Raw genomic sequence first — 24,225 nt, 5'->3', positions numbered from 1 at the left:
CAAGTAGCAAGGTGTATCTGGGTAGGAGGTAACAATTGAATGTCAGGTCCAGCTCGAGCTTTGAGCCCTCCCTGCTTTACTGAGGTCTTGGGAGAGGGCAGCTGGTGAGACTGGGCCTCCCATGAGACACCCAAGTTGTCCCCTTCTTGAGACTGAGGAACACAAAAGATGACCTGGAGCTTCTATGCCAGAGGTGAAGGGTCTGGAAGGGGATTCCATCCTGCTCCCCGCGAAGACATCCTGGGGGTCAGAGCCCAAAGCTGGGGGCCCCTCAAGGGCTTCTGTGCCTAGTAGGCAGGAAGGAGGCCTGAGACAATGAAGATGGTGGCAGGGCCAGGGCCTGCTGCCAGCCCTCTGGGTCCTCTGGGTGGCTCCAGGAAATTTTACTTGTAAGGGAATGGCCCATTTGAGAGGATTCTGGCAGAGTGAGACAGGGATAAAGATTTCTGGCAGATCCTCCCCTCCCAGCATGGGGCCTCTGGGAAAATCTAGCACTCAGGATCCTAGCCAGGGGAATGGGTGGGCAGTTCCTGAGCGTTCTGGGCCCAGCCTCCATCCAGCTCTACAAAAGAGCCGTTTCTATGCGACCCGTCTCCTTTGTGGATGGGAGGTGTGAGCACCTGGGCAAGGACAGACCTGGACACTCAAGTCTCACACTCTGCAGCTGGCTTACGTGGGGTGGGGTGGGGTGGGCCTGCAAGGGGTTGGCGGTATGAGCCTGGCCATGGCTGCTGGGCCAGTGTGGCCCCTCACTCACCCAGCTGCCCCAGGACTGAGTCGGGCCCCGCCTTCACTTTCTCTTTCTTCTCAGGGCTGCCCTTGGGGCCCTCGCGGCCTTTCCTTTTTGAGTCGCTCTTCTTGCCTTTTGCTCTCCTCCCGGACCGCTCTGTGTCAGGGAAAACAAGAGGAGTGGGGAGATGGTTACCCTGAGCAGCCCAAGTCCTCCATCACGTAGTGCTCCCCCTCCACGGCGCCAGGGATGGAGCTAGGGGTCCTGGGAGCACCACGATTTGGGGCAGCTGGTGTGAGAGGGTTGGGGGACTACCCACTACTGCCCCTGGGGGCTCGGGATGGGCACAGGACCATGAGGACAGGCCACTGTGGGACCTGGACAGTGGTCTGACCTACATGACCTATAGGCCTATGATAGAGTCCTGGTGGGTGGGAGGGAAGGCTGGACGCGAGTCTGGACAGGGGAGGGCCTTGAATGCCAGGCCGAGGAGCTGGACACAAAGGTGGAAAGAACACTAATCCGAGGGGTCAGGAGGCTTGGGTGCCAGTCCTGACACTGTGGTCAGACCCTTTGAGCATATCTCCCACCATGGTCTCCTGGTTGGCTTTCAAGGTTGGGTGGTAGATAGGAGATTCAGGGTGCACACCTGGCCCTCATATCCTTTTGGTCACTGACAACCAGTCTAGGGAGCAGCAGAGGGACAGGTGGAGGGGGAGGCCCAGCAGCCAGGAATCCTCCCCAGCTTCTCAGTCAGAGGGAGGATGGCTTCTTGAACAAGGGTTTAAGAGAAGGTCAAGAATTGTGGCCCCAGCTGTGGGAGTTTTCCCAGGTCTGCTGCTAGTTCCCTGTGCAACCTCAGGCCAGGCCTCAGTCTCTTCATCTGTAATGTCAGACCAATGCCTAGGTACTTTGGAGGGAAGCTCCTGAGGCTCCCCACTGCCCTCAGGACAGTCTGAGCTGCTTCCCCAGGCCGCGAGACCTTGCACTCCTGACCCTGGTTACCCCTCAGCCTCACTTTAGGCGTCTTCCGTCTGCCCAGTTGCAGCCATGCCAGCTTCCTTCCAGTTGCTCTACTAAGACATGCTCTGGCCTCCAGGTTTCCTAGTACTTTGTTTCTTTGCTCTAGCCTTCACTCAGTTCAGTGCTCAGCCCAAATACCACCTCCACCGGGAGTCCTACTCCAGCCCCCAGGCCAGACAGGCCTTGGCAATACACTGGTAGCCCATGTCCCACCCTACAAGTCAAGTATCGCAACAATGTGAGCATCAGCTTCGGGCAGGGCCAAACCAGTCTTCTCTCCAAATGCCCTGCCCTGAACAAAGGGCTGCCTGTTGTTGCCACTCAGGACAAGGAGCTGCAAATGTCCCCAGACCCAGTGTGGGGATGCGGACCCTCCAGGCTCTTGACCATGTTTCTGGAGTTCTCTGCCTGAGGGCACTACTCAGGTCTTGCCACTCTGTTTCCTCGACTATGGGTGCCTTGTGTGGGCTTCTTCTGTAGCTGGATGTGTGGCCACAGCCAAGTGCTAGGTAGCCTGAGATGTCACTCCAGCATCAGTGTTTCCATGAAGACATCCCTGATACCTCTGTCCCTATACTGGCACCAACTACAGCCCGTGGGGCACCGCTTTCTTTATCTCTCCAAATTGGGAGCTCCACAAGGGCAGGAACCATGCTCAGGCAGTGCTTGCTGAATGAATAAACAGAAGAGGGGGAGCCTGGGAAGCTCCAGCAGCCAGGAAGCTGCCAGTCTTTGGATACATGGTGAGTTCTGTATGGCCATGACCTGCCCTGACCCAGTGCCTATATCTGGCAAAGCTGGTTTCTTGAGCCAGAGTGGGTGGTGATCCCTAAGAACTATTGAAGCAGCTCAGCTCTCAGGCAGGTGCGGGCAGTACAGGTCCCTGGTCACTGGCTCCGATGGAGACCCAGTAGCTCTCCTTCCTTCTCTCTAGGCCCAGTCTGACCCAGAGGCTGAAATGGCAGCAGCCGCCTCTGGCTCAAGACCTCTCCCCATTCAGCTATTTCTGCAGCATGTAAATTCAATATCAGAGCAAGGTTTTTGGGAGGTTAAACATTGCCCTTCTTAACATGTACACACTCTGGTAGGGCACTGCATCTGGCAATATCCACAATTAACAGGTAAGATCAATGTCAGAGCTTCTTTGGCCTTTGATTTCCAGATCTGTTAAATGCATGGGATGGCAAGAGAATAAGAAAACAGAATAAAACACTGCTGACACAGGGTCAGAGAGAAAGAACACACAGGCCCTGTCCCAACTCTGGGGCAGTTACCTTCTTCAGAATTGACTCCCAGGTACGGCAGGGTTCAGGGCAGCTTGCCAGCTTCTGGCCCCTCCTGCCTAAGCACCAGCACAAAGCCACTAGGACTTGTGATCTGACCTGTCTGCACGTAATTGCTACCAAACTGCTGTGGCTCAGTGAACCAGAAAGCTCCCTGAGGGCAGGCAGGCCACACTAACCTCTGGTTTCCTGCCTACCAACACACTAATAGGACTCTAGCAGGCCCCATCTGGACCTACTAACTGGATAGTGGAAGACAGGGAAGGGGACCAGTGGCCCCTGGCCCAGCACACATGCCCTACCAGGCCCCAAAGACACACCCTCCTTGAGACCCAGTCTCTTAAGAGAGTGACACAGAGGTGGCTGGTGGCGGGCGAGGAAAGCGCCTACCTCGACATAGATCCTGTTCAATAAGTTTCATCTGCAGGTGGAATATCTGCTCCTGGAGTTTGCAGATGGCGTGTTTCGTTCTCTCGCGCCTTGTCACCATGTAGCACAGATTTCTAACCTGAGAAGACACAAGAGAGATTTTCCATCTTACTCTCAGCAACCACCCCAGATCTCCTACTGTGGGGGCCTCGGGGCTGGTGAAGGCAGTGCCCGGAGCACAGTTAACCAGCACTGCCTGTCCTTCCCAGATGCTGAGTGCATCCTCAGCCCTGTGCCGCATGGCTCAGACCCGAAACATGGGGTCAAGCAAAGCCTTGGCCCTGTGGCTCCTGGCTGAGCCTGGGCAGGCAGGGAGAGCATCTGGTCAGCTCAGCCTGACAACTCCACCTTTCTCTTTTGGTTCTTAACTCCTGGGCCAAGTCAGCCACACTGCCTCCCAAGGCCCTTCCAACATGATTGCCTCCTCTTTATCCACAGCACCCCAAGGCTCATCAGGGTCTCGCCAGGTCACCAAGTTCATCCCTCTGCCTTCTGTCCAAGGCCTGTCTTTCCCAGCAAAGAAACTTCAGACACAAGCACCATGTCAAAAACCAACACCTGTCCTGAGCCATAAATGGCCCCAGTACCCAGAGCTAGAGAGAGCTCCAGCAGAATAGCTTTGAGCAGACAGACAGTCCTAACCCACCTGTGCCCGCCTGCAGCTGACCCATGTCCACCTGCTGCATTGGGACCTAAGCTGGGCCTATGCTGCTATGGCCAATGCTCCTACACTCACACGGTCACATTCACTCAGCCACAAGTACAGAACTCCTTGGCAGAGGCCTCTGTGACTCTCTTAGGCCAGCTGGGAAGAGCCCATTAGAGCGTTGGAGACCAGCCTGCTTAGCCTGTGTGACATGGACCCATCCTGCAGATGGTCTGGAAGCACATGAAGGATGAACTATGTGGCTTCCTGCCCACCTGGCACCTACCTACAGTGTGCCACCCCTCACCCGCTGCTCTCACGGTAGGTCACCCTTCTGGGGCCAAGACCAGGCTCCCTCCCTTGAGACACTTCTTTGGTCTGGTGTCATCTTTAGCTCAGGGTGGAGCCTCCAGCAGCAGGGAGATCTGGCCAAAGCTGCTGAGCTTGAATCCTGGCTCCCACTAGGATCTTTCAAGCTGAGGCGAGTGGCTCTGTCTCCAGTTAGGTTCTGTCTTCAAGGCTGAGTTCAGTTTTCATGTCCTTAAGCTGCCTGGGAGTAACCTTCAGTTTCAGAACCCCTCCTGTCAGCATGATCACCATTTCTCCTGGTCTGAGGGTGGCCCTGATCAGACCTCTCTGGTGGGTATGAGCATTATCTTCCTGAGTTGAGTTGTGAAGGAGATCCCAGAAGAAGGCCCTGCTCCAGTCTCAGCCCTTGGCAGGATGGGCTCTACATGGACTCTCTCCAGCATTCCACGCAGGGGTGTGCACCCTCACCCTGCACTATGAACACGGGCCATGGCTCCAGCCACCTCTGAGTCCCAGCTCTATCAATCCCCATGGCCAGCACCTCCCCCAAGGGACAGCCCTGGGCTGTGAGCCTTTGCTCTGGCCTACTGGCATGGACCAACTTCCTCTCAAATCTTGGATTTCTCCAGGACCAGCCTCCAACCAACCCTGCCCCCCACATGCCCCTAAGCACTGGCAGCAGCCCTGTGAACTCTGTTGTGTGGCGCCCTGGGTTCACCAATGAGCAATGCCATTGCTATCCCTTTCTTCTCAGGGCTTGCCACCCAACAGGGCAGACAGATGCTGACCAAGTACTGACAGGACCAGGCAGCCAACCCAGCCTCGGGGGCAGTGAGCAAGGCTTCCTGGACCAAGCAAGGGACGGCTAGGCTGAGTGGGAGGTGATCATACAGAGGGGGCATAGCCTGGGGACAAGGGATTCAGATAAAGCAGGTGGGGGAGAGGCAGAGCCAGGCCTGTGGCCAGAGGGTCAAGGGAGCACTGAGTAGAGGCCAGGCTGGCCAAGCAGGAAGGAGCAGGCTTTGAGGCCAAGGGGAGTCCCAAAGGGATTCTGGCAGAGTGGTAAGTGCTGACATCTGGCAGTCACCTTCATGACCCCTCTTGTCTTCACCTGCACCCACAGCTGATCCATCTTACGTCCGTCAGTCTTTCCTTGTGAATGAGATTCCTTCCCATCAGCTTCCTCCACCTCCTAGTCAACCCCCACCATCTCTCACGTGGACAGTGGGCCACACTGACCTGAGCTATCCCAGAGCAATCTTCTTGAAATGGAAATCTGACCACTTCCCTCCTCCTCTTAAAACGCCCAGTGGCTTCTGTACTGGGTTGAATATTGTTCCCCCAAAATTCAATTCTACCAGGAACCTCAGAATGTGACCTTGGAAATAAGGTTTCTGTAGGGCCGGCCCGTGGCTCACTCAGGAGAGTGTGGTGCTGATAACACCAAGGCCACGGGTTCGGATCCTACATAGGGATGGCCGGTTAGTGGTGCTGACAACACCAAGCCAAGGGTTAAGATCCCCTTACCGGTCATCTTTAAAAAAAAGAAAAAAAAAAAAAGATAAGGTTTCTGTAGACGTAATTAGTCAAACTGAGGTCATAATGGATTAGGGTGGGCCCTTAATCTAGTATGACTGGTGTCCTTACAAAAGGCCACATGAAGACATAGGGACACAGAGACATATAAGAAGAGCACCATGTTATGGCAGAGGCAGAAACTGGAGTGACTATAAGCCACGAACGCCAAGGACTTCTGGTAAACCAGAATCTAGGAAAGAGGCATGAACACATTCTCTCTCAGGGTCTTCAGGAGGAACCAACCCTGCTGCCACCTCAATTGTGGACTTCTAGCCTCCAGAACTGTAAGACTAAATCTCTGTTATTTAAAGCCATCTAGTTGGTGGTACTTTGTCAGGGTAGCCCTAGGAAACTAATAGAATTCCTTCCCTTTTTTTTTTTGGCAGCTGGCTGGTGAGGATATCTGAACTCTTGACCTTGGTTTTATCAGCACCACACTCTAACCAAGTGAGCTAAGTGGCCAGCCTAGAGCTTCCTTCTTATCACACTTACCAGCCACAGCCCAAAGCCGTTGCCCAATCTGACCTCCCACCATCCCTGCACAGCTCACATCCTGTAGTCATCCAGACCCCTTCTGTGTCCAGCCCACTTCTGCCCTGGGGCCCTGGTCCATGTTCAACTCTTGGTCTGGAATGCTCTTCACCTGCCTTCCCATGGCTGGACCTTGTCCTTCAGGTGTTGGCTCAAATGTCACCCTCGAAGGCCTTCCCTGTCCAGTGCATCTCAGCAGCCCAATATTATTCTCTTCTCCACACCCTGGACTGTTACCTTTCTAGCAGCCACATGGACTACAGGGAATGAGGATGGTGGGGATGAAGAGAAGGGGAGGGATCATGGCTAATTTGGAGGTCTAAAAACAATCAGTCAAGGTCCAGCTTTTAAAAAATTTCTAAAACATACCATCCTGGAGTTTACTCCACCCTCAAAAAGTGAGGAACCAGATGAGGCGAGGCTCCCAGTTGCAATTTCTCCCCCAAAGAACCCAGAGTCGTACTCAATTACTTCCTACTAAAAGGAAGATGCAGTTATTTTGGTCTTTCAGTAGAAACTCTGGAGCAAGGCTACTCAAGGCACATCCAAATCAATTCCTGGCATCAACATCACGGGGGTGGCTGGTTCCCAGGCTTGAGGCACAGCAAACTCTCTGGTAGGGGAACTCTCAGATATACATTTTACATAGCACTGTGGAATCCGAGAACCACTGCCCTAGGCCAGGGGCCTGTAAAGTGAGGTAGGTGTATAGGATATGAGTCAGACAATCCACCGCAGTATAGGGACAAAATGTTAGGACTTCTCCTGGTACTTTGTTCTGACCCTGTTAGAAATTCTGATGTTTGTTTTGTAATATACAGTGATAGATATAAATGAGATACTAAAAATGCAACATATTAGAGGTATCTGCTCAATCTTTTTTACTGCAAAAGGCATATTACATGATCAGTCCTGCCTGGAGATTCTTGATACATAAGATAGGAATGTTTCCCTCTATAAAAATACCAACATTCTTTGGTTGGTACACTGGTTACAATGTGACCTCTTGATCCCTCATTTCTGCTTCACCCTGGAATCAACTACTTTCCTAATTTCTCCTGAGACTCTAGTAACATAGCTACATTTTACTGAATGTTGTACAATTCCTTCACCATGATAGCATTTGGGGACAAAGTATAGATCTCACCTTAGAAGTGCCTTATATTGTCATTTTTTTTTTTCCTGATTATAAAGATAAAACATTCTCATTAAAAAAAATAAGACAGCACAAAAATGAATCAAGTAGAAAAGTCCTCAATAACCAGGTCAGGGATTGATAACACGTTTTCCATTTTGATGAAGCTGTTTTGATAATTTTTTTTTTGTTTTTTAAAAGATGACCAGGTAAGGGGATCTTAACCCTTGACTTGGTGTTGTCAGCACCACGCTCTCCCAAGTAAGCTAACTGGCCATCCCTACATAGGGATCTGAACCCGTGGCCTTGGTGTTATCAGCACCACACTCTCCCAAGTGAGCCGCAGGCCGGCCCTGAAGCTGTTTTGATATTAACAAGTTTTACAGAGAGAGCCTGGATGTGGAGCTGAGGAGGAGGAGCAGGGAGGATTCTCAGCTCGATGTCTCGAGCTAGAATGACATTCATGGAGATGGCGGAGGTTGTGGCAGAAGTAGGTGCACTGGACACAAGATGCCTGGTGGTCATCGGAGCTCGGGAAGAAGATGTGGGCTGGAGCCAGCCCCTGATGCAGGACAACATTGTGGAGCAGATTTGTAGGATGGTGGTGCTTGGGGTCTCCAGCCCTGACAGGGAGGGGTCAGGTGAGTGTGGTGGATGATCACTGGGAGCAGGGGAACCAGGACATCAAGAGGGACCTGGTCAGTGCATCCACAGGAAAAGTATTTCAAGACCAAGGGCAGGTTGGACTGTGGCCCACTGCTGAGAGGGTTGTGAGAATAGAGAAGGGGGAGGTAGAGGCTGGTGGTGGCCCAGGTGGGATGCTGGGGGATGTGGTGGTGGTGGAAGCCTGGCCACAGTGAGAAGAAGCCAGGAAGCAAATACCATGAGGGATGACAGGAAAGGAGAGATGGGGATGGAGTGCAGGAAGTTACAATGAAAGAGAGATGGGGAGGCAGGATTTGCTTTTGAAGATGAGAGAGGGTTAAATAGATTCAAATGCTGGTGGAAAAGGACCTGCAGAAGGGATAAAGAAAAGACAGAGTCCCGTGCTGCAGGGTATGGGAAGTGGAGGGTCTCAGGGCGGGGGACGGGAAGGAAGGACAGAGAATGGATCCAGCAGTAAGAGGACTCTGCTCTGAGCAACAGGAGGTGAGGCTGGCTGCAAAGAGAAAGGAGAGCCCTGAGGGAGGTGGAGCAGGGGTCGGGGAAGCCTTGCATGTGGCAGGGCTGGCAGGTGCCCGGGGTACTCACTGCTGTGCGATGTCTTCTGGTGGGCTTGACAGCCCTTGGGCAGAGTGGTTGGGGTTTGAGCCCCGTAAAGAGGCAAAGCAAGGGCAGTGAGCTAATGTTGAACAGAGGGCAACAATGAAAAAAATAGGACAGGGAAGAGTGGAGACAACTGTGGTCAAGGCGGAGGATTTGGAGATTTCTGGGTTATTGATCCGGGAGCAGTTCAAGGGAGTGACTAGGTCTGGGTGGGGCAGGAGGGTTAATGGGTTGGAGGAGCCCTGGAAATGGGAGGTATGGGGGCTGAGGAGCTGAGAGGTCTGGAGGCTGGAGCTGCCTAGAACAAGGCAGGTTTTGGTTGGGGGCCAAGGGGACCACAATCCAGACACTGAGGACAGAGTAAACAGGATGTGACCAAGTGACAAGGAGGCAGGTGGCAAGTGTCAGAGGACGGCAGGACTCACTTCCTGCTGAGGCTTTCTCTCCCTGGGAGAAGCAGCAGAAGCGAGGCCTTGGGAAGTTCCCACATGTCCATGCTTTGGGCAGATGTGTGTCTAAGAGCTGCCGCCACCCCCCACCCCCCCAGCCTCCCCATCAGGCCAGGTCAGGCTCTCAAATTAGCTCCTGGTAACGAGATCCAGAGCCATAGGCAGCAAGTCGCTGCACAGCCCGACTGCCAGTGTGGTTGCTAGGGGACACCAGCCAGTGTTCACCAGACTGGTCGTCAGTGCCGTAATTTTTCCGTCAGCTGTGAATAACCCTGGGAGGCTGCAGTAGCCATGCCTTTCCGAGCTGCCTGCTACGGGGCCTACGGCTGTCATCTTAGGAAAGCACATCTATTGTGCTGACCATAAAATGGGATATCATGCTGGTGGCCACCCTGGCTCCTGCTTCTCTCAGCAAAACCCCTGCCTGGCCATGTGGGGGGCAAGTCAATCAGGGAGGATGCTGTGGTTCCCAGGCCCTGCTCCTCGGGCAAGCCCACCCTCAGGGGAAAGGTTTGGAGCCTCCCTCCTTGTAAGAACTGAACTGCTTGTGGGGCCAGAGCAGTAACAACAAGCACAGCCAATAGCAGGGTACACTGTGCTAGGCTCCTGTCCTCGCTGCAGCCCCAAAGTCAGTGTGACCCTTACTCCCATTTTACAGACAAAGAAACAGAAACTCTGAGAAGTGGAAACTGAAACAAGGAAGGCACAGAACTGGGAAGTGCTGGAAGTGGATGTTAACCCAGGCCACCCAAGGTCTTCATCTCAAACCCCAGCCTACCTCCCCGATGGCTCTAAGCCCAAGCTGGTTTGGTGCCCGGTCATAGACTGGATGCTCTTGGCCATTGACACTGGGCCACGGTTGGAGACCAGGCCTATAGGCCAGGCCACCAACTGCCATGGGTCTTTGTGGAAAGCCTTCCGCACAGTGGAGTTCTCGACACTGTTCATTCACTCAAGTCACCAGCACGTGGCCGTGAAAGGCCTGAAGTCTGGGACACCGAGGGGGGGTCAACCTGGCTCATCACTGTCTCTGACACTTCCTCTCCTCAGCTGCTGCCTGCCAGCACAGCTCGGTGGCTGCTGGGGAAACAGCACTTTGACAAGGCCCTCCTGAGCCAGACTTCAAAGTTGAAAAGAAGCTGCAGACTTCCAAGTTGGCCCTGCTTCTTCTCTCTGGAGGATGAGTGGGATGGTCCCCTACAGAAGGGCAGCTCTGGAACCACAGAGTCTGCCCCAGCAGACTTGCTGGCGTCCCAGCCCTTGCCAACCTCAGCCCCTGGCCCCACCTGTACCAGCTGACACTGGGTCAGCAAGTTGGGGGACTTATAAAGGGATGCTTTTGCCCAGGATATTTAAAGAATAGAGAATAAACTATCATCTGTTTTCCTGACCCCAGCTCTCCTCCCACATTCAGCTCCAAATTCAAACTCAAAACCTAGGAAAAAAGGTTCCTCTAAGGCTTCCTATCACTTTATCTCTCTGAGCCCCCGTTTCCTCATCTGCTTGACAGGACTGGGAGGATCTTCTTCATGTCTCTTTTCCCAGGATGATGACTACATAAGTGAGTCTGTCCCGTGACATTCCCAAACAGCCTAGTCAGGGTAAGACCCGTGAGCTGATCAGCACAGACCAGGGAGGTCAAGAGGAGGCTGGACTGCCCAGGAAGTGGTGGCTGCAACATAGGTGGCCTTGCCCTCTGCCGAGGCTGGAGCCAGGGAACATTTGGTCCCTCCCACCACCATCTCTTCGCTTATGACCTGGAAAGAGGCTGGCTGCCAGGCAGTAAGCTCCCTCCCTAGTTGCATAACATCATTGACCAGGCCTCAGGACAAGGGGAGTGGGGTGGAGGGGAGTGGGGAAGTTACACCTGCCGACATGCTCCCCCCATTTTAGACTTGCCCACTGAGATGTAGATAAGAAAAGCAGCTGCCTCAGGTCACACAAAGCTCTTTAATGGCTCCCGACCCGGGCTGTTTCGTAACAGGGCCTGTGGAGGGGGTAAGCATTTGTGTCTGTACCTATGGAGGACATCGTGATATGATAAATCATGCTGCAGAAACCTAGAGCTTAATATTTCAGAGAGGAGAGGCAAGAACAGCCCCTGGGACTCAGAGGACTGGACCAAGGACCCAGATATCTACTACATCTCACTCAGCTCCCAAAGTAACAACCTTGGACCACGCCACTATCATCTGTTTCCCTGCAGATGGCCGGGGGCTGGAGAGCAGTATCCAGCCAACCCCTGACTCCTCCAGGGAAGTGTCCACACCGTAGGATAGTCCCTGCTTAAAACGCTTCTGCAGCTTCCAGATACTCTGGTCCACCAATCCAGCCTCAAGTGACCTCCCGGGACCTCCAGCCTCATTGTTCTGCTCCACACAGGCTGCTGCAGCCGCTCAAGCCTACCCTCATGCCTCTGTTCTCTCTGCTGAGCACCCCATGGGAGCCGCATTCACACCTGTCTACCTGCCCTGACCCAGCACATGCTTGTTTGACTCATGCAACAATCCTGGCACTTGATGCCCCAATTCTTCCCCTGCTGCAATTTCTAAACAGAAGCCCATGTTAGGACCAGGCAAGGTCACAGGAGCCAGGAATGGAGCCAGAGGCGACTAGGTGTCAGAAGCCTGGGTCCTTGCCCCAGCTGTGGTGTGCCCGAGCCTCATGACCTTGGCAGGGCCCCCATCAAAAGGGCTGGGACAAAAGGGATTTGGAGACTCAAGAGCTGGATACTTCTCTGTTCTGTTAAGTACCTGTCACCCCTGAGACCTGGAAGCCTCAGCCCTTTGGCCAGCCCCAAAAGTAGGGCTGGTACGGACCAGAGCTCAGTTTGAATCCCGATGAGTCCTGACTGCTCCAGCGCAGTGAATATGGCATGAAAAGCCTCCTGGGATGGCTTACTGGGCAGAGGGGTGAGTGGGTGGCAGGGGTACTCACCCTCTCCAAGTCCTGCCGCAGGTGTGTGAAGAGCTTCAGGCGGCGGTAGAGGATGTCCTGCTCCTGCTGGGCCAGGTTGTCCACCTCATCAGTCTTGGGGGTCAGCAATGGCTGGTTGGCGTTGGCTTTCCTCTTCAGCTTCCAGTACTGGTAGATAAAGTCAACCAGTGCCTCAGCCAGGTCCAGCCGCTCGGCCACCTCGGCTGGCTCTACCAGTTCGTAGAAGTCTTCCTCCAGCTGCTGCAGCCGCTGCTTCCGCAGGGTCACCTTTTCCAGATCCTCGCCGGCCTGGCTGGGCTCCACGGGCTCGGATGTGGGCTCACCCCGCGGGCCTCCATCACTGTGCTCCTGGCAGAATGACTTGAACTTGACCTCATCGTTGTCTGCTAATATAGTCCGCATTTCCAGGCCATGGTCAAAGGCGCAAGTGACATGGAACGCTGTGACGCAGGAAGGCATGGAACACTGGAGGGACAGAAAGGGTAGTGTCAGGCATGAAGGGAACGCTGTTGTTGGGGGAAGAAGGACATGGGGCTATCCCCAGGGCTCCACTGAGAATGCAGAATGCTGGTGAGACCATAATAAAATGGCATGGCTCCCAACATCCTACACAGGATGCAGAGAGTTAAGGCAGCGGGAAGGAGGAGCTCTGGGGCACCTGGAAAGATATAAAAATTCAGCACCATATACCCTGGGGAAGAACAATCAGAAGATGGTTGGACAAGCGCCCTGGGGATGAGCTGCATTTTTTGTGTGGGCAAAATGACTTTGCAATCAGAAGGCATCAAAAGAAAGGCTGGTAGGGCCAGCCCGTGGCTCACTTGGGAGAGTGTGGTGCTGATAACACCAAGGCCACGGGTTCGGATCCCTATATAGGAATGGCTGGTTAGCTCACTTGGGAGAGTGTGGTGCTGACAACACCAAGTCAAGGGTTAAGATCGCCTTACCGGTCATCTTTAAAGAAAAAAAAAGAAAGGGGTTGGCTGGAGACTGCTCTCCAGCCCCCAGCCATGTGCTGGGAAACAGATGATAGTGGCGTGGTCTGAAGTGGTTACTTTGGGAGCTGAGTGAGATGTAGTAGATATCTGGGTCCTTGGTCCAGTCCTCTGAGTCCCAGGGGCTGTTCTTGCCTCTCCTCTAAGCCTCAGACAACGGCTGTGGGCAGCTGATAACTGTTCCAGCAGTAATGCGCCCAACCACTAGTGAGGATTTATGTATGCTGCACTCACAAGCCCTTTTGAAGGTCTTATAAATGGGTGAAGGTAAATCTAATGTTTGCAATGACAACTCTGTTCCTGGAGAGATGAGGGTGGCTAAGGCTGACCCACCCCCCAGCCCCCAACTATAGACCACAGGCATCAGCATCGCCTGGGAACTTGTTAGAAATGTAAATTCTCAATTCCACTCCACACTTACAGTCAGAACCTCTGGAGAGCAGGCCAAGCAATCTGTGTCTTAACAAGCCTTCCAGGTAATTCTGATGCACACTAGAATTTGGGAACCATTGCTATAGTCAGACTAGTGCAGCCCTGTTCTTGTCGGGAGAGCCTATCAGCCCTAGGTGGAGGAAAGTTTGATGACCCCTGCCCCTCCCACAAGTCAAGCTCAACATCAGAAGTGAAGCCAATGTATTCATTAAGTCCAAAGACACTTGCTGTCAGGGAAAGCCATTGTTCTCACCATTCCAATGGGGTGGTGAACCCTGGCTCTTCAGACCTGTTCCCACTCCCTAGAAGACCTGAGGATGAAGGAATGCTGACTCTCGGTGGGGTTCTGACTGTGGTCCCAGCCCCATGCCTCCCCAGGCCATCAGTGGTTCTGTCTTGTAGCACCATGGGTGGAGGAGGAGGGTGGTGGCACATGCCTGTTTTTCAAGGTGCCCCAGGCACATCTCTCTCTGCAGTTGGTTCCTGGGCAGCAGGGGGGTGAAGGGGGCCACATACCTGGATGCAGGTGCCTGTGCACTCCTTGCAGAGACTGCAGGACAGAGCCCAGCGGCTGGCTGGGATGTGTGAGATCTTGGTGATGGGCTCCATCTTCTCTGGGCAGCCAATGCTGACCTGGGCAGGACACAGGAAGCTGCATCAGGCCTCTTGCCCCCAGTCTGCCTCCAGGGATCCCCCAAATTGGGGCTGTCTGCTGAAACCAGGCAGTGGGCAGACAGGGCAGTGGCTGAGCCCTTGAATCCCAAGTCCTTCCTAACTCCAAACAAACACAGTTCAAAGGCCTGTATCCCTCCTAACTCTTCCAAACTGACCTCTACGTGAGTGTGTTAGTGTATGCTCATCTGTAACTAATCTTGGACTGTTTGTGAAAGTGTGAGAGTGTGCATCAGTGCGTGCAGTTAACTAGGTGAGTGTGTGTGCTTGTGACTGTGTGGGCCTTGAGGTTGAGGTGTGTATGTGCGTGCGTGCATGTGTGTGTGTTTGCATGCCCATGCACGTGCATGGGTACATGCAAAGTCCCCCTTCCTTCTGCACCTCAGGCCTTTTGTTAATGGCATTTTCAGAGTTCTTGTTATAACTTGTATTTATTTTATTTATTTTTCTGGGTACCAAGAAAAGGCCTCGTGGCAGCATCTCTCTTGGGGATCTTCAGGGCTCCCCTGGACAATGGGGATGTGCCTTTGCTTAATTCCTCCTATGGGGACAGGGCTATGACCCTGCCAAAGTCTACTGGACACAGCCTATCCCTCAGCCCCAGAGGCAGGGCACATGTCTCTCATCTACCCATGCCTGAGGATGAAAGATGGGCCCCTATCCAAGGGTTCCCTTGTTGGTCCTGTCTCTGCTGTGCCCAGCCAGGGTACACTCAGAGGTAGTCCCAGACTTCAAGATGCTGGTCTGGGAGCCAATGACACAAACAACTACCATCACAGAAGCCTACAACATAGGCCCCAGCAGGGACCTCATCGTTGTCCATGAGCCCAGGAAGGGAGGACTGCCTGCTGACAGAGCCACCTGGCTTGCTTCTGGGCACAGACGGCTTTAGAGTGGGGCCTTGGTCTGGGCACACAGCAGGGCCAGAGCTGAAACTCCAGTGAATTTCAGCATCTCACAAAAATGAACAGCCTTCCAGGAGCCCAGAGCCTCTGCTGACTCCCTGTGGACCCAGCCTGTTGCTTATGGCCCCTCCCACCTGGCCTCAGACACAGGCCCACCCCTCCATCCCAGCTGTAGCCATAGCAGCCGGCCCACAGTCCAACTTTCAATTAGGTCTACCACCTGATTTTCTTTTAAGTCAGTTGGTTTTATTTCTGTTTTAAACATGCAGTTGACTTTGGATGGAACCACTGCCTAGGTTACATGGACCCCACCACCTGTTTTACCCTATTTTTAGGTGTATGACTTCAGCCTAGAAAGACCTACTTTCTGAATCCCCCAACGGCCCATAATCCCATTTTCCTTAGAAACCACCACCTGAGCTCTGCCCAATCCACAGGCAAAGTTCCCTGGGGGCTACTGCCTGGGCTCTTCCTAGGCCCATCACCTGAGATCCCTTCTTTACCCAGTACTCTACCACCTGAGTTCCATGCAGACCCACTTCCCGATGGGCTGTTCCCTGGGGCAGCCACATCCCCATGCCTACGCACCTCAGGAATCCACAGGGCACAGCTGACATGCACCCACTTGGTCCCACTTCTGGTGGGCTTCAAGGCTCCTCCTCGCTTGGGGCAGAGCAGGCACTTTGGCTGGACACCCAGGGCACACGTCCGGCACAGCCAGCTGCCCGTGGGCACCTTGAGGATTCCATAGCATGCCTGGTGGGAGAGAGTGGTCATGAGTCAGGGGCATTGGCCAATCTGCATGTGTCAGCAGTTAGCTGTGCAGCCTCCAGCTTTGGCAAGAAGACCTCCTGAGGGGTTATAATGCAAAGGGCTCCTGGAAATCTCTTTGCCTCAGGCCATAGTACACCTGAAATCTCACCATTTCAGTCCTCTGTGAAAGGCCTCAGGTCTGCTCTCTGCTGGGAGGAGAGTCACCCTTAGCCAGAGGCTCCTAGAGAGATGGACTTCAGGGTCCATGAATCCCCTTAAATTGAATATAAAATCGGGTATATACTTCTTGTAAACAAGGCTCAGAGCTTTCATCTTTTACACAGGGATCTGTGAACAGGGTTCCTCCTGGTCATGACTATGGCTTGGGAGAGACTCTTGGACCTCAGAGCTGCTGGGTACAAGGGATGTGGACATAGGAGGGGTGTACTGCCTACCCACCTGACAGACAGGTGAAGCTCCTGCCTGTGAGCTCCCCAGGTGCTATTCTATTCTGCAGCAGTGGGTAAGGGCGGCCTCAAAGTCAAGGCCAGAGTGGGTCCAAAGGGTTCCAGTCAGGTCTTCTACAAACAAAGCCCAGAGATACCTAAGACCTAGAGCCTTGAGGCCCAAGATCAAGAGGAAGGGCCTGACCAGGCTGCAGCTGGTTTATAACACCAACAAGGTAACAAATACTTACAGCCCTTACTATACTGTTCTAAGCAAGTAATTTGTAATACACATCTCGCAACTTACTTTTACTTATAGCTGAAGAAACAGAGGCCCAGGGAGGTTAAGAAATTTGCCCAGAGTCACACAGCTTGTAAAGGGTAGAGCTGTCATTTGGCTCCAGGCTTTGCTCTCACTCACTACACTGTGCTGCTTCTTTATAAGTTCAGGACATGAAGAGTACAGGATGAGGGGCAGGGGGACAGGGTGTTTGGTGAGGAGCGCCTGAAGCAGGCTGGCAGGGGAGAGCATGGAAAGACCATCCAATGGGCGTTTGCTCAAGTCTGGTTCACAGGGCTGAGCTAAGGGGCCCCTGACCACTCTCTTCTTCCCCCCTTGCCCTCCTTAAGGGCCTTGCCCATAGTGCCCCCAAGCTCCTACACAGGATGACCAGCCCCACAGTGTGGTGAGGGTGACTGGGGGGCTGCCCACCTGGTGCACGCAGACGTTGCACTTGTCACAGAAGACCATCTCGTTGCCATCCTCACCCTCAGGAGAGCGGCACACATCACAGACGACATCTTCATCGTACTCGATGCCCAGCCCCTCCTGCGTCTCGATGGCTCGTGCCATATTCTGGTGGCACAAAGTCTCTAGTTCCTCCAGCACACGCTCTAATGTCAGCTCATCCAGCTCCGGCCTCTCTGTGGGGAGGACAGCAGGGGAGAGTGTTAGAAGCCCAACCTCCTTTGAACTCTGAAGAGGACTTGGCTCCTGGGGCTGCACGAATTCAGGACAGATGTGTGGGAGGATTTCGTGTGACCTCGGGAAAAAGTATATACTGCCTCGGGCCTCAGCTCCATCCTTTGAAAATGGAATGGGCTGGACCATCCCATCTCAAAGGCCCCTGACCCATCATGGTGTTCTGACTTTAGACAGCCTGCCTGTGACCACAGACACCTATGTATGTGCAGATAACAGGGAAGTGTCTCTGGGATGCAGCAGGCTCTACAGGGAAGCCATTGCCTGTGCTGTGTGTAGGGGAACCTCTGAAGGTGGCTGGATACAGCAGAGCTGGCCCTTCCTGGGACACGTTGGTGGGCTCCAGCCTGGAGGCCAACACTCACTGACCCCGGCACCATCTGTCACCCCAGACTCACTTGTGTGTTCACTTACTTTTCATGTAACATCCATACTTACTACAACATTCCCAAGAACCCTGTAAATTATGTGCTATTATTGCTCCCACCTGACAGCTGTAGAAACTTCAGGAGGCACCAAGACACTAAATCACCTTACCAGTGAGTAATGCAGCAGGGACTTTCCCCCCAGGTCTGTGCAGTACCAAAGCCTGGTCTTGGCCACTGTCCTTTGGGGGTGAGGATGCTGGGGCTGGGAAGAAAACTCTCTCTGTCCTGCCCCGATCCCATTTTCAGTGCAGTGGGTCACCACCTACCCATCTCCTTGAGCTCTGAATTGATGAGCTCCAGCCAGTAGGCATCAATTTCGTCCAGGTCATAGCGGCTGCCCTCTGGCCAATCAGGCTGGGAGCCCTCACCAAGTGCAGAGCTGCTCGGGGACGCCTGGGTAGGGGGGCCTTCCAGCGGTGGGAGGATCCTAGGAAATCAAGAGAGGGTGTCATGAAGGGAGGAGCCTTGAGCCTGCCACCCTAGGGAGATCCAGTGCATTGGTTGGCAGATGTGAGACTTTGATGCCAAGCACAACCACCTTCCACCCCCTACTTCCACATCTTCCTCCACCATCTGCCCAACGCTGCAGACTTGGATGACCGTGGATAAATAGCACACAGAAGACCCAAAGGGCAATGGGGCAGAGGTGAGCCCAGGAGTGGGGGCTGATCCACAGCCCTTGCTTACCCCATGAACATCCTCCCTCCCCAAAACATACCTCTGTCCTCTCACCAGCGTAGTCAGGCCTTAGCTAAAGCCCCATGAGCCTGCTCTGCCCTTCCTAGGCCTGTAGGAGGTATCCCAAGTGCTGTCCTGGGCAATGCCCTGTACCAGCCACCTTTGAACAGTGGAATAGGGCCAGCTGGACTCCTGGTCCTTTGGCATACCCCTTAAGGCTGGGAAGGGGCCAGGGACTGTCTACCTACCTTCACAGGCCCTGGCTCCTCCTTCCCCAATAGCCTGAAAATCCCATGGACTTGAGTAGAACTGAGGCCAGGAATCCTCTGGGGTCAGGAGGAGTCCTACCCAGTTACATTTTTGCAGCCCAGGGTGACACTTTCTAGGCAAAAGGTATATGGCCACAGGGACACAGTGTTACCTACATACCTTGTCCTTCCCCCAGTGTCTTCACACCCAAAATGGGCTCACAATGATAGTACCTACCTTATATGGCTGGTGAGATTGCTGAGATGATTAAATAGGTTAATGCATGTAGAGTTCTTAGAAAAGTGCCTGGCACACAGTAAGCACTGTGTGTGTATATTTTGAGACATCTGGATATCACCTTTTCAGAAGGAGTTCTGAAGAGGAACATAAGGGGGCATTCTGCCTTGGGAGAACCGTTTTCCCTCAGCTCAGCTATGTGCTGCCCCTTGGTTCCTGATGCCAGTTCAAAATGCCAGCTCTTCACACCCCCCACCGGTTGCCATGGTTATTGCTTTGGTGCTTGGCCTCCATCTGGACAGCCATGCCAGGGTTGAGAGGCCCCTCACTTGCGCAAGAGGCCTCCTGGGGTCAGAGACAGGGCTGCCAGGGGCTGTGACTCAGCTCAGACTGATGGCACAGAGACATGGCTGAGCTGTGGGGAGGGGTCCTGGGTTCCAGAAAATGCTCTGGGTGTCAGCAAGGGAGGAAGGGCAGATGAAGGAGACAGGGAGGCAGAAGCCCACGCAGGGAGAGAGAATGACCTCCAGGCCAGGAGGGAGGCCTACAGAAGGTGAGGGGCGAGGAGAAAGGGAATGGGTTTGGCACCCCTTTTTCTCACTAGAGGCCCACTGAAGGAAGGACCTAGGTAATGACAATGAAGCAATACTAATACTCTCAATCCACCAAATTCTGCCTTTTCCCATGGAAATGTCATTTGGATTAACATTCTTCTAAAAGAATGCAATTCTGCAATTTTGTTGTGACCTGGCTTTGCCTGTGCCCTAAACTTAGGATATTTTGTCTGATTCTATTTTATTTTTGGGGGGTGGGGGGCAACATTTGTCTACACATCCACCACCTACTGGTGTAACTAACCATACCTGCTTGCCTAGTCAGCTGCCACATGGCCAGGCCTCTTGGGGCCAAAATCACCATCCTCTCTCTGGGGAGCCGGGGTTAAAGGACTCACTAGAAAAGGAATTTCCTGTGCTTCCAAGGGCTCTTCATCTGTCTGTCCCCGTCTGGCTCTGGCTATGGAGGAAGCTCTCCTACCAGGAGTGGACTAACCTGACCCAACAGTAGGCCAAGGCCTCACCCTCAGCCGCAGGCAGGAGGACTGAGATAAGCTAGGAGGAGGTGGACGGCTGGGCTGAGACCTACGGAGGAGAAGGGGTGTCTACTGCAGAAGACCAGACAAAACAGACACCAGAGAGGATGGTTTTGCCCGGGCTGAGTCTTGGCCACACTGAGGGGACAGGGCAGGCCCTCATTTGATTCCCAGGCTGGGGTGAGACAGGTTCTCATTCCTCAGAGGCTTCAGACCATGAGGTAGGCAGAACTGCCCAAGGGCCAGGGCGGAGGGTCAGAGGGGAACAGGGTAATGGTTGGGTGGGTGGAGTCAGAGTCAGCACGATGGGGCGATCACGGCACCGGGCGCCCTCTCTGGGCCTCACAGGGGCAGCCCAGGGCTTAATCCTGTGGCCTGTGATTTCCTGGCCCAGCCTACTAGGGCCCGGTGGCCGTGCAGGGAATTCCCCAGAATTTCCCGACTTCCTCATCTATAAAATAGGGACAGTAATGTGTAGTTTATGGGGTTAATATGATAATTAAATAAGAAGATGAACATAACAGGCTCAACTCAGCAAGCTGAGTTCCCCTAACAATTCTGACCACAGGGGCTGCCGTGCAGGCTTCCAGATGAGGGCCGTGCAGTGGGAGGAGCCCAGGAAGATGGAGGAGCTGAGTTGGAGGGAGCTAGGGAAAGGAGGGCATGGAGCTCTCCGTGAGAGCACTTTCCCCGCCCCCAGTCTATCCTCTCCAAAGAGCATAGACAGGCCAGGAGCGCCTGGCTCATGTCAGCTTAGCGCAGCCATGCGTATGCTGGGAATGCACCTACTAAAGCCAAAGCAGCCAGAGCACGTGCTCTCCTCTTGATGTCAACAGATAAAGCAACCCACAGGCAGACTGAAGCCAAGCTACTGGTGTGGAAGCATCTGCAATTAATTACCCAGGCCAGCGGATGTTTCCGGAACCACCTGACATCAAGTGGGGAGGATAGACTGCTGGGCCAAGCCTAATCAGGACTCACCTCTCTCTGGTCAGGTGGTGGCCTGCCTCTCTCGCCGTCACCCTGGGCCTGGCACCACACGTGTGGTGGTAACCTGGCCCGCTTATTCTCACTTTATCCTCATCACCACACCACCAGGCAGGAGCTGGTATTACCCCCATTTTTTAGAGCAGGTAATAGGCTCAGAGAGGTAACAGTTCTTCAGTCTGCTGAGGTGAAGGTGTGAAACTGCTAGGAGCTTGACCCATGTTTCTGGCCCTGAGCAGGGGATGCGGAGAATAAATGCATTCTCAAATCTTGTATATGCTCCTTCTGGAGAGGCCTGGGCTCTTCTGATTCTCAGAGGGCCCCAGACAGACGTTAGTAGGCACTTAGCCCTCATGAGTCTAGTCCCCAGAGAGCACTTGGGCCCAGCACAGGGCTGGCACTGGGCACGCACTTGGTGTCTGTGAGCCAGTCATAGGTGCAGCTGCCAGGATGCGATGGTGCCAACGTCAAGGGAGTTGACGGCTGCGATCTTTGCCCCAGGTCTAGTCTACATGGGCCGAAGTGAGAGCTATGGGGCGGCCAAGGCTGGGGGTGAACTTTCAATAACCCAGACTGTCTAGCCCAGGCAGGCGGGTGGGCGGGGAAGGCCAAGACAGCAGACCCTTCTATCCTGATACATGACTTGAAAGGCTTCCCAGGGTGCAGGAGCGCTTGACTGAACTCGGTAGCTAAGGCAAGACTCCTGGCCATGTGGCTATCTGCTGACTAGAACACCCAGGGGTCTCTCTGACCCATAGACCAGAAAGCTATGATTTTTTTTTTTTTTGGGGGGGGGGGCGGGTGGCTGGCCAGTACAGGGATCAAACCCCGGACCTTTGTGTTATGAGCACCACGCTCTAACAACTAAGCTAACCAGCCAGCCTGACCAGAAGGCTATTTAGCCCAGAGAGGCCTCATGTTTGACCCAGCCCTGGCAAGAGGGACTCCCCAGAGGCTGGTAACAGCAATTGCTTCCTGACCATCTCCTGTGTGCCAGGCACTTGACTCTCCCCTCACCCCAAGAACTCCTTTATTTTTTATTTTTTTGGCAGCTGGCTGGTATAAGGATCCAAACCCTGTGACCTTGGTGTTATAATACCATACTCTAACCAGCCAGCCCTGCCTTAAATGGTTCAAGAAGTCAAGAGCTTCGCTTATCCCTGTCTTGAGGACTAGTTAAGTCTGGGCATTTCCCTGATCAGTTCTTCTGTGAGACCCAGTTGGGATTGACATCAGTCTAATCCAAGGCCACTTTTTACAGAGAGCTTGCTGTATGCCAGGTCCTGTGCCAAGTGTCTTTTCATCTTTTCACTACATCATCTCAACCTTATAGGTGTCATTGTTATCACTCCCATTACACAGACAAGGAAACTGAGGCCCAGAGAGATTACATTTCTGGCCCAAGGTCATGCTGAATGTGAGTGACCATATGAAACCAGGTAGTCTGGCTCCAGAGCCAAGCCTGAGCCGAAGCGCTTAGCTTCAAAGGTAAACTGACAGTATTTCTGGAACATTTCAATGGTTTACCAGACAAGATAATCAAATAGAGTAAACAGGGCCGGCCCATGGCTCACTTGGGAGAGTGTGATGCTAATAACACCAAGGCCGCAGGTTCGGATCCTATGTAGGGATGGCCGGTTCGCTCACTGGCTGAGCGTGGTGCCAACAACATCAAGCCAAGGGTTAAGATCCCCTTACCGGTCATCTTTAAAAAAAAAACAACAAAAAAACAAATAGAGTAGAGACAGGCTAGAAAGGAATTCCAGTACTGGTAGGCCTGTTGCCTGGAAAGCAGCCTCTACTTCCTCCCCACCCCGCTGGCCTAGCCTGGGTGGCCTGGCTCACCTCACCACGGGCTCTGGGATGGCCTCCGCCCCGGCGGGCACCTGCACCCCTTTCTCCCATTCCTGTCGCCACGGATCTGCCAGGATATAGTAGTCATCTGGGCTGAGCTGGTATGAGTCTGGGATCTTCATGGCTGTGATCAAATCTGTCCGGAAAACCTGTCAGGAGCAAGAGGGGAAAGAGTGGCTTCAGGCGGCCTCAGACAGTCTGCTCCACAGGGGAGGGGAAGAAGCAAATAAATACAACTCAAGTGGGCTTTCTGGCTGCTCACTTACAAATAAGAAGACAATACAAAATCAGTAAGTACAACGAGCAACACATCTTCTCTGAACCTAGCACACGCGTTGCACACCACAGATATTCCATAAGTGTCATAGTTAGAATTCTCATTGTTCTGACCTATTAAAGGACAAAGTTTGAGTAATAGATGGAAGTGGACCTAAGACAGGAGGGAAAAGTCTTGCAGAGAAAGGGGGGAAAAAAAAGAAAGGAAAAACTCACAGGGCAGAAAGGTTTCTGTGAATGCTATTATGTGACTGTTCAGGGAATTTCCACTGAAGGCTTAAAATTATGTTATATACTTGCACCCACAGGCACAAGAGGTATAAAACAGCACAGGGCACCAAACCCAGGAAAACAAAAGGCCAGGACCTTTATGCAAATAGCCGAGAAAGAGTCTGGGGCTTAAGGCTGCCTAGAGAGTGGCTTTGCCTGAGACAGGACCTCCAGGGTCCCTCGAGAACAAGGACACTATGTCTCCTAACTGGGCAGGGGCTAACCTGCCACGGTAACCCAATTACCACCCTGTGTGTGATGGGGTGGGAAGAGGACAGGGTTGTCTTCCTTCTTAAACAAGCCCATCCAAATTCCTTTTGAGCCAGCCATGAGTGGTCATACCCTGCTGCTTTTGGTTTTCTTCTGAGCACCTGCTCGCTCAGGAGGAAAATGCTCTCCCCAACTCCAGAACAATCTCCAAACCCAGCCCCAGCCAGCAATGGCAATGCCTTCTGCCCCAGTTACCTGATCTCACGGTGGCCCCCAACAAAGCGTTGCTGTGGGATGTGGTGGTGCTTCTAGGCACCACGTGACTTGCTCAGGTACCAACTTTCCTGGTGGTCATCACTTGAGAATCACAAGTTAAAGAACTCACATCACTAAGACAAGATAAACCACTTCAAGGAGTATTCCAAGCCTCAGCCCAGACTCCAAA

At 53.3% G+C, this 24,225-nt stretch overlaps 1 protein-coding gene across 1 annotated transcript in view; it reads right to left on the bottom strand.

Moving 5' to 3' along the window:
• JADE2 (jade family PHD finger 2) overlaps positions 1-24,225 on the bottom strand; it is a 37,455-nt gene that overhangs the window by 1,459 nt on the left and 11,771 nt on the right. Inside the window, exons 3-10 of the mRNA XM_063086294.1 lie at positions 23,016-23,173; positions 18,196-18,356; positions 17,232-17,443; positions 15,909-16,076; positions 14,260-14,376; positions 12,317-12,781; positions 3,427-3,544; positions 758-886 (exon numbers count right to left, since the gene is read on the bottom strand). Coding sequence (XP_062942364.1) covers positions 758-886; positions 3,427-3,544; positions 12,317-12,781; positions 14,260-14,376; positions 15,909-16,076; positions 17,232-17,443; positions 18,196-18,356; positions 23,016-23,173 — 1,528 coding nt within the window. The remainder of the gene's footprint in view (positions 1-757; positions 887-3,426; positions 3,545-12,316; positions 12,782-14,259; positions 14,377-15,908; positions 16,077-17,231; positions 17,444-18,195; positions 18,357-23,015; positions 23,174-24,225) is intronic.

The sequence above is a fragment of the Cynocephalus volans genome, chromosome 2 (assembly GCF_027409185.1).
Source record: "Cynocephalus volans isolate mCynVol1 chromosome 2, mCynVol1.pri, whole genome shotgun sequence".
NCBI classification, from domain to species: Eukaryota; Metazoa; Chordata; class Mammalia; order Dermoptera; family Cynocephalidae; genus Cynocephalus; species Cynocephalus volans.
The sequence above is the reverse complement of the archived record's forward strand: the minus strand, read 5'-3'. Positions and strand labels throughout refer to the sequence as shown.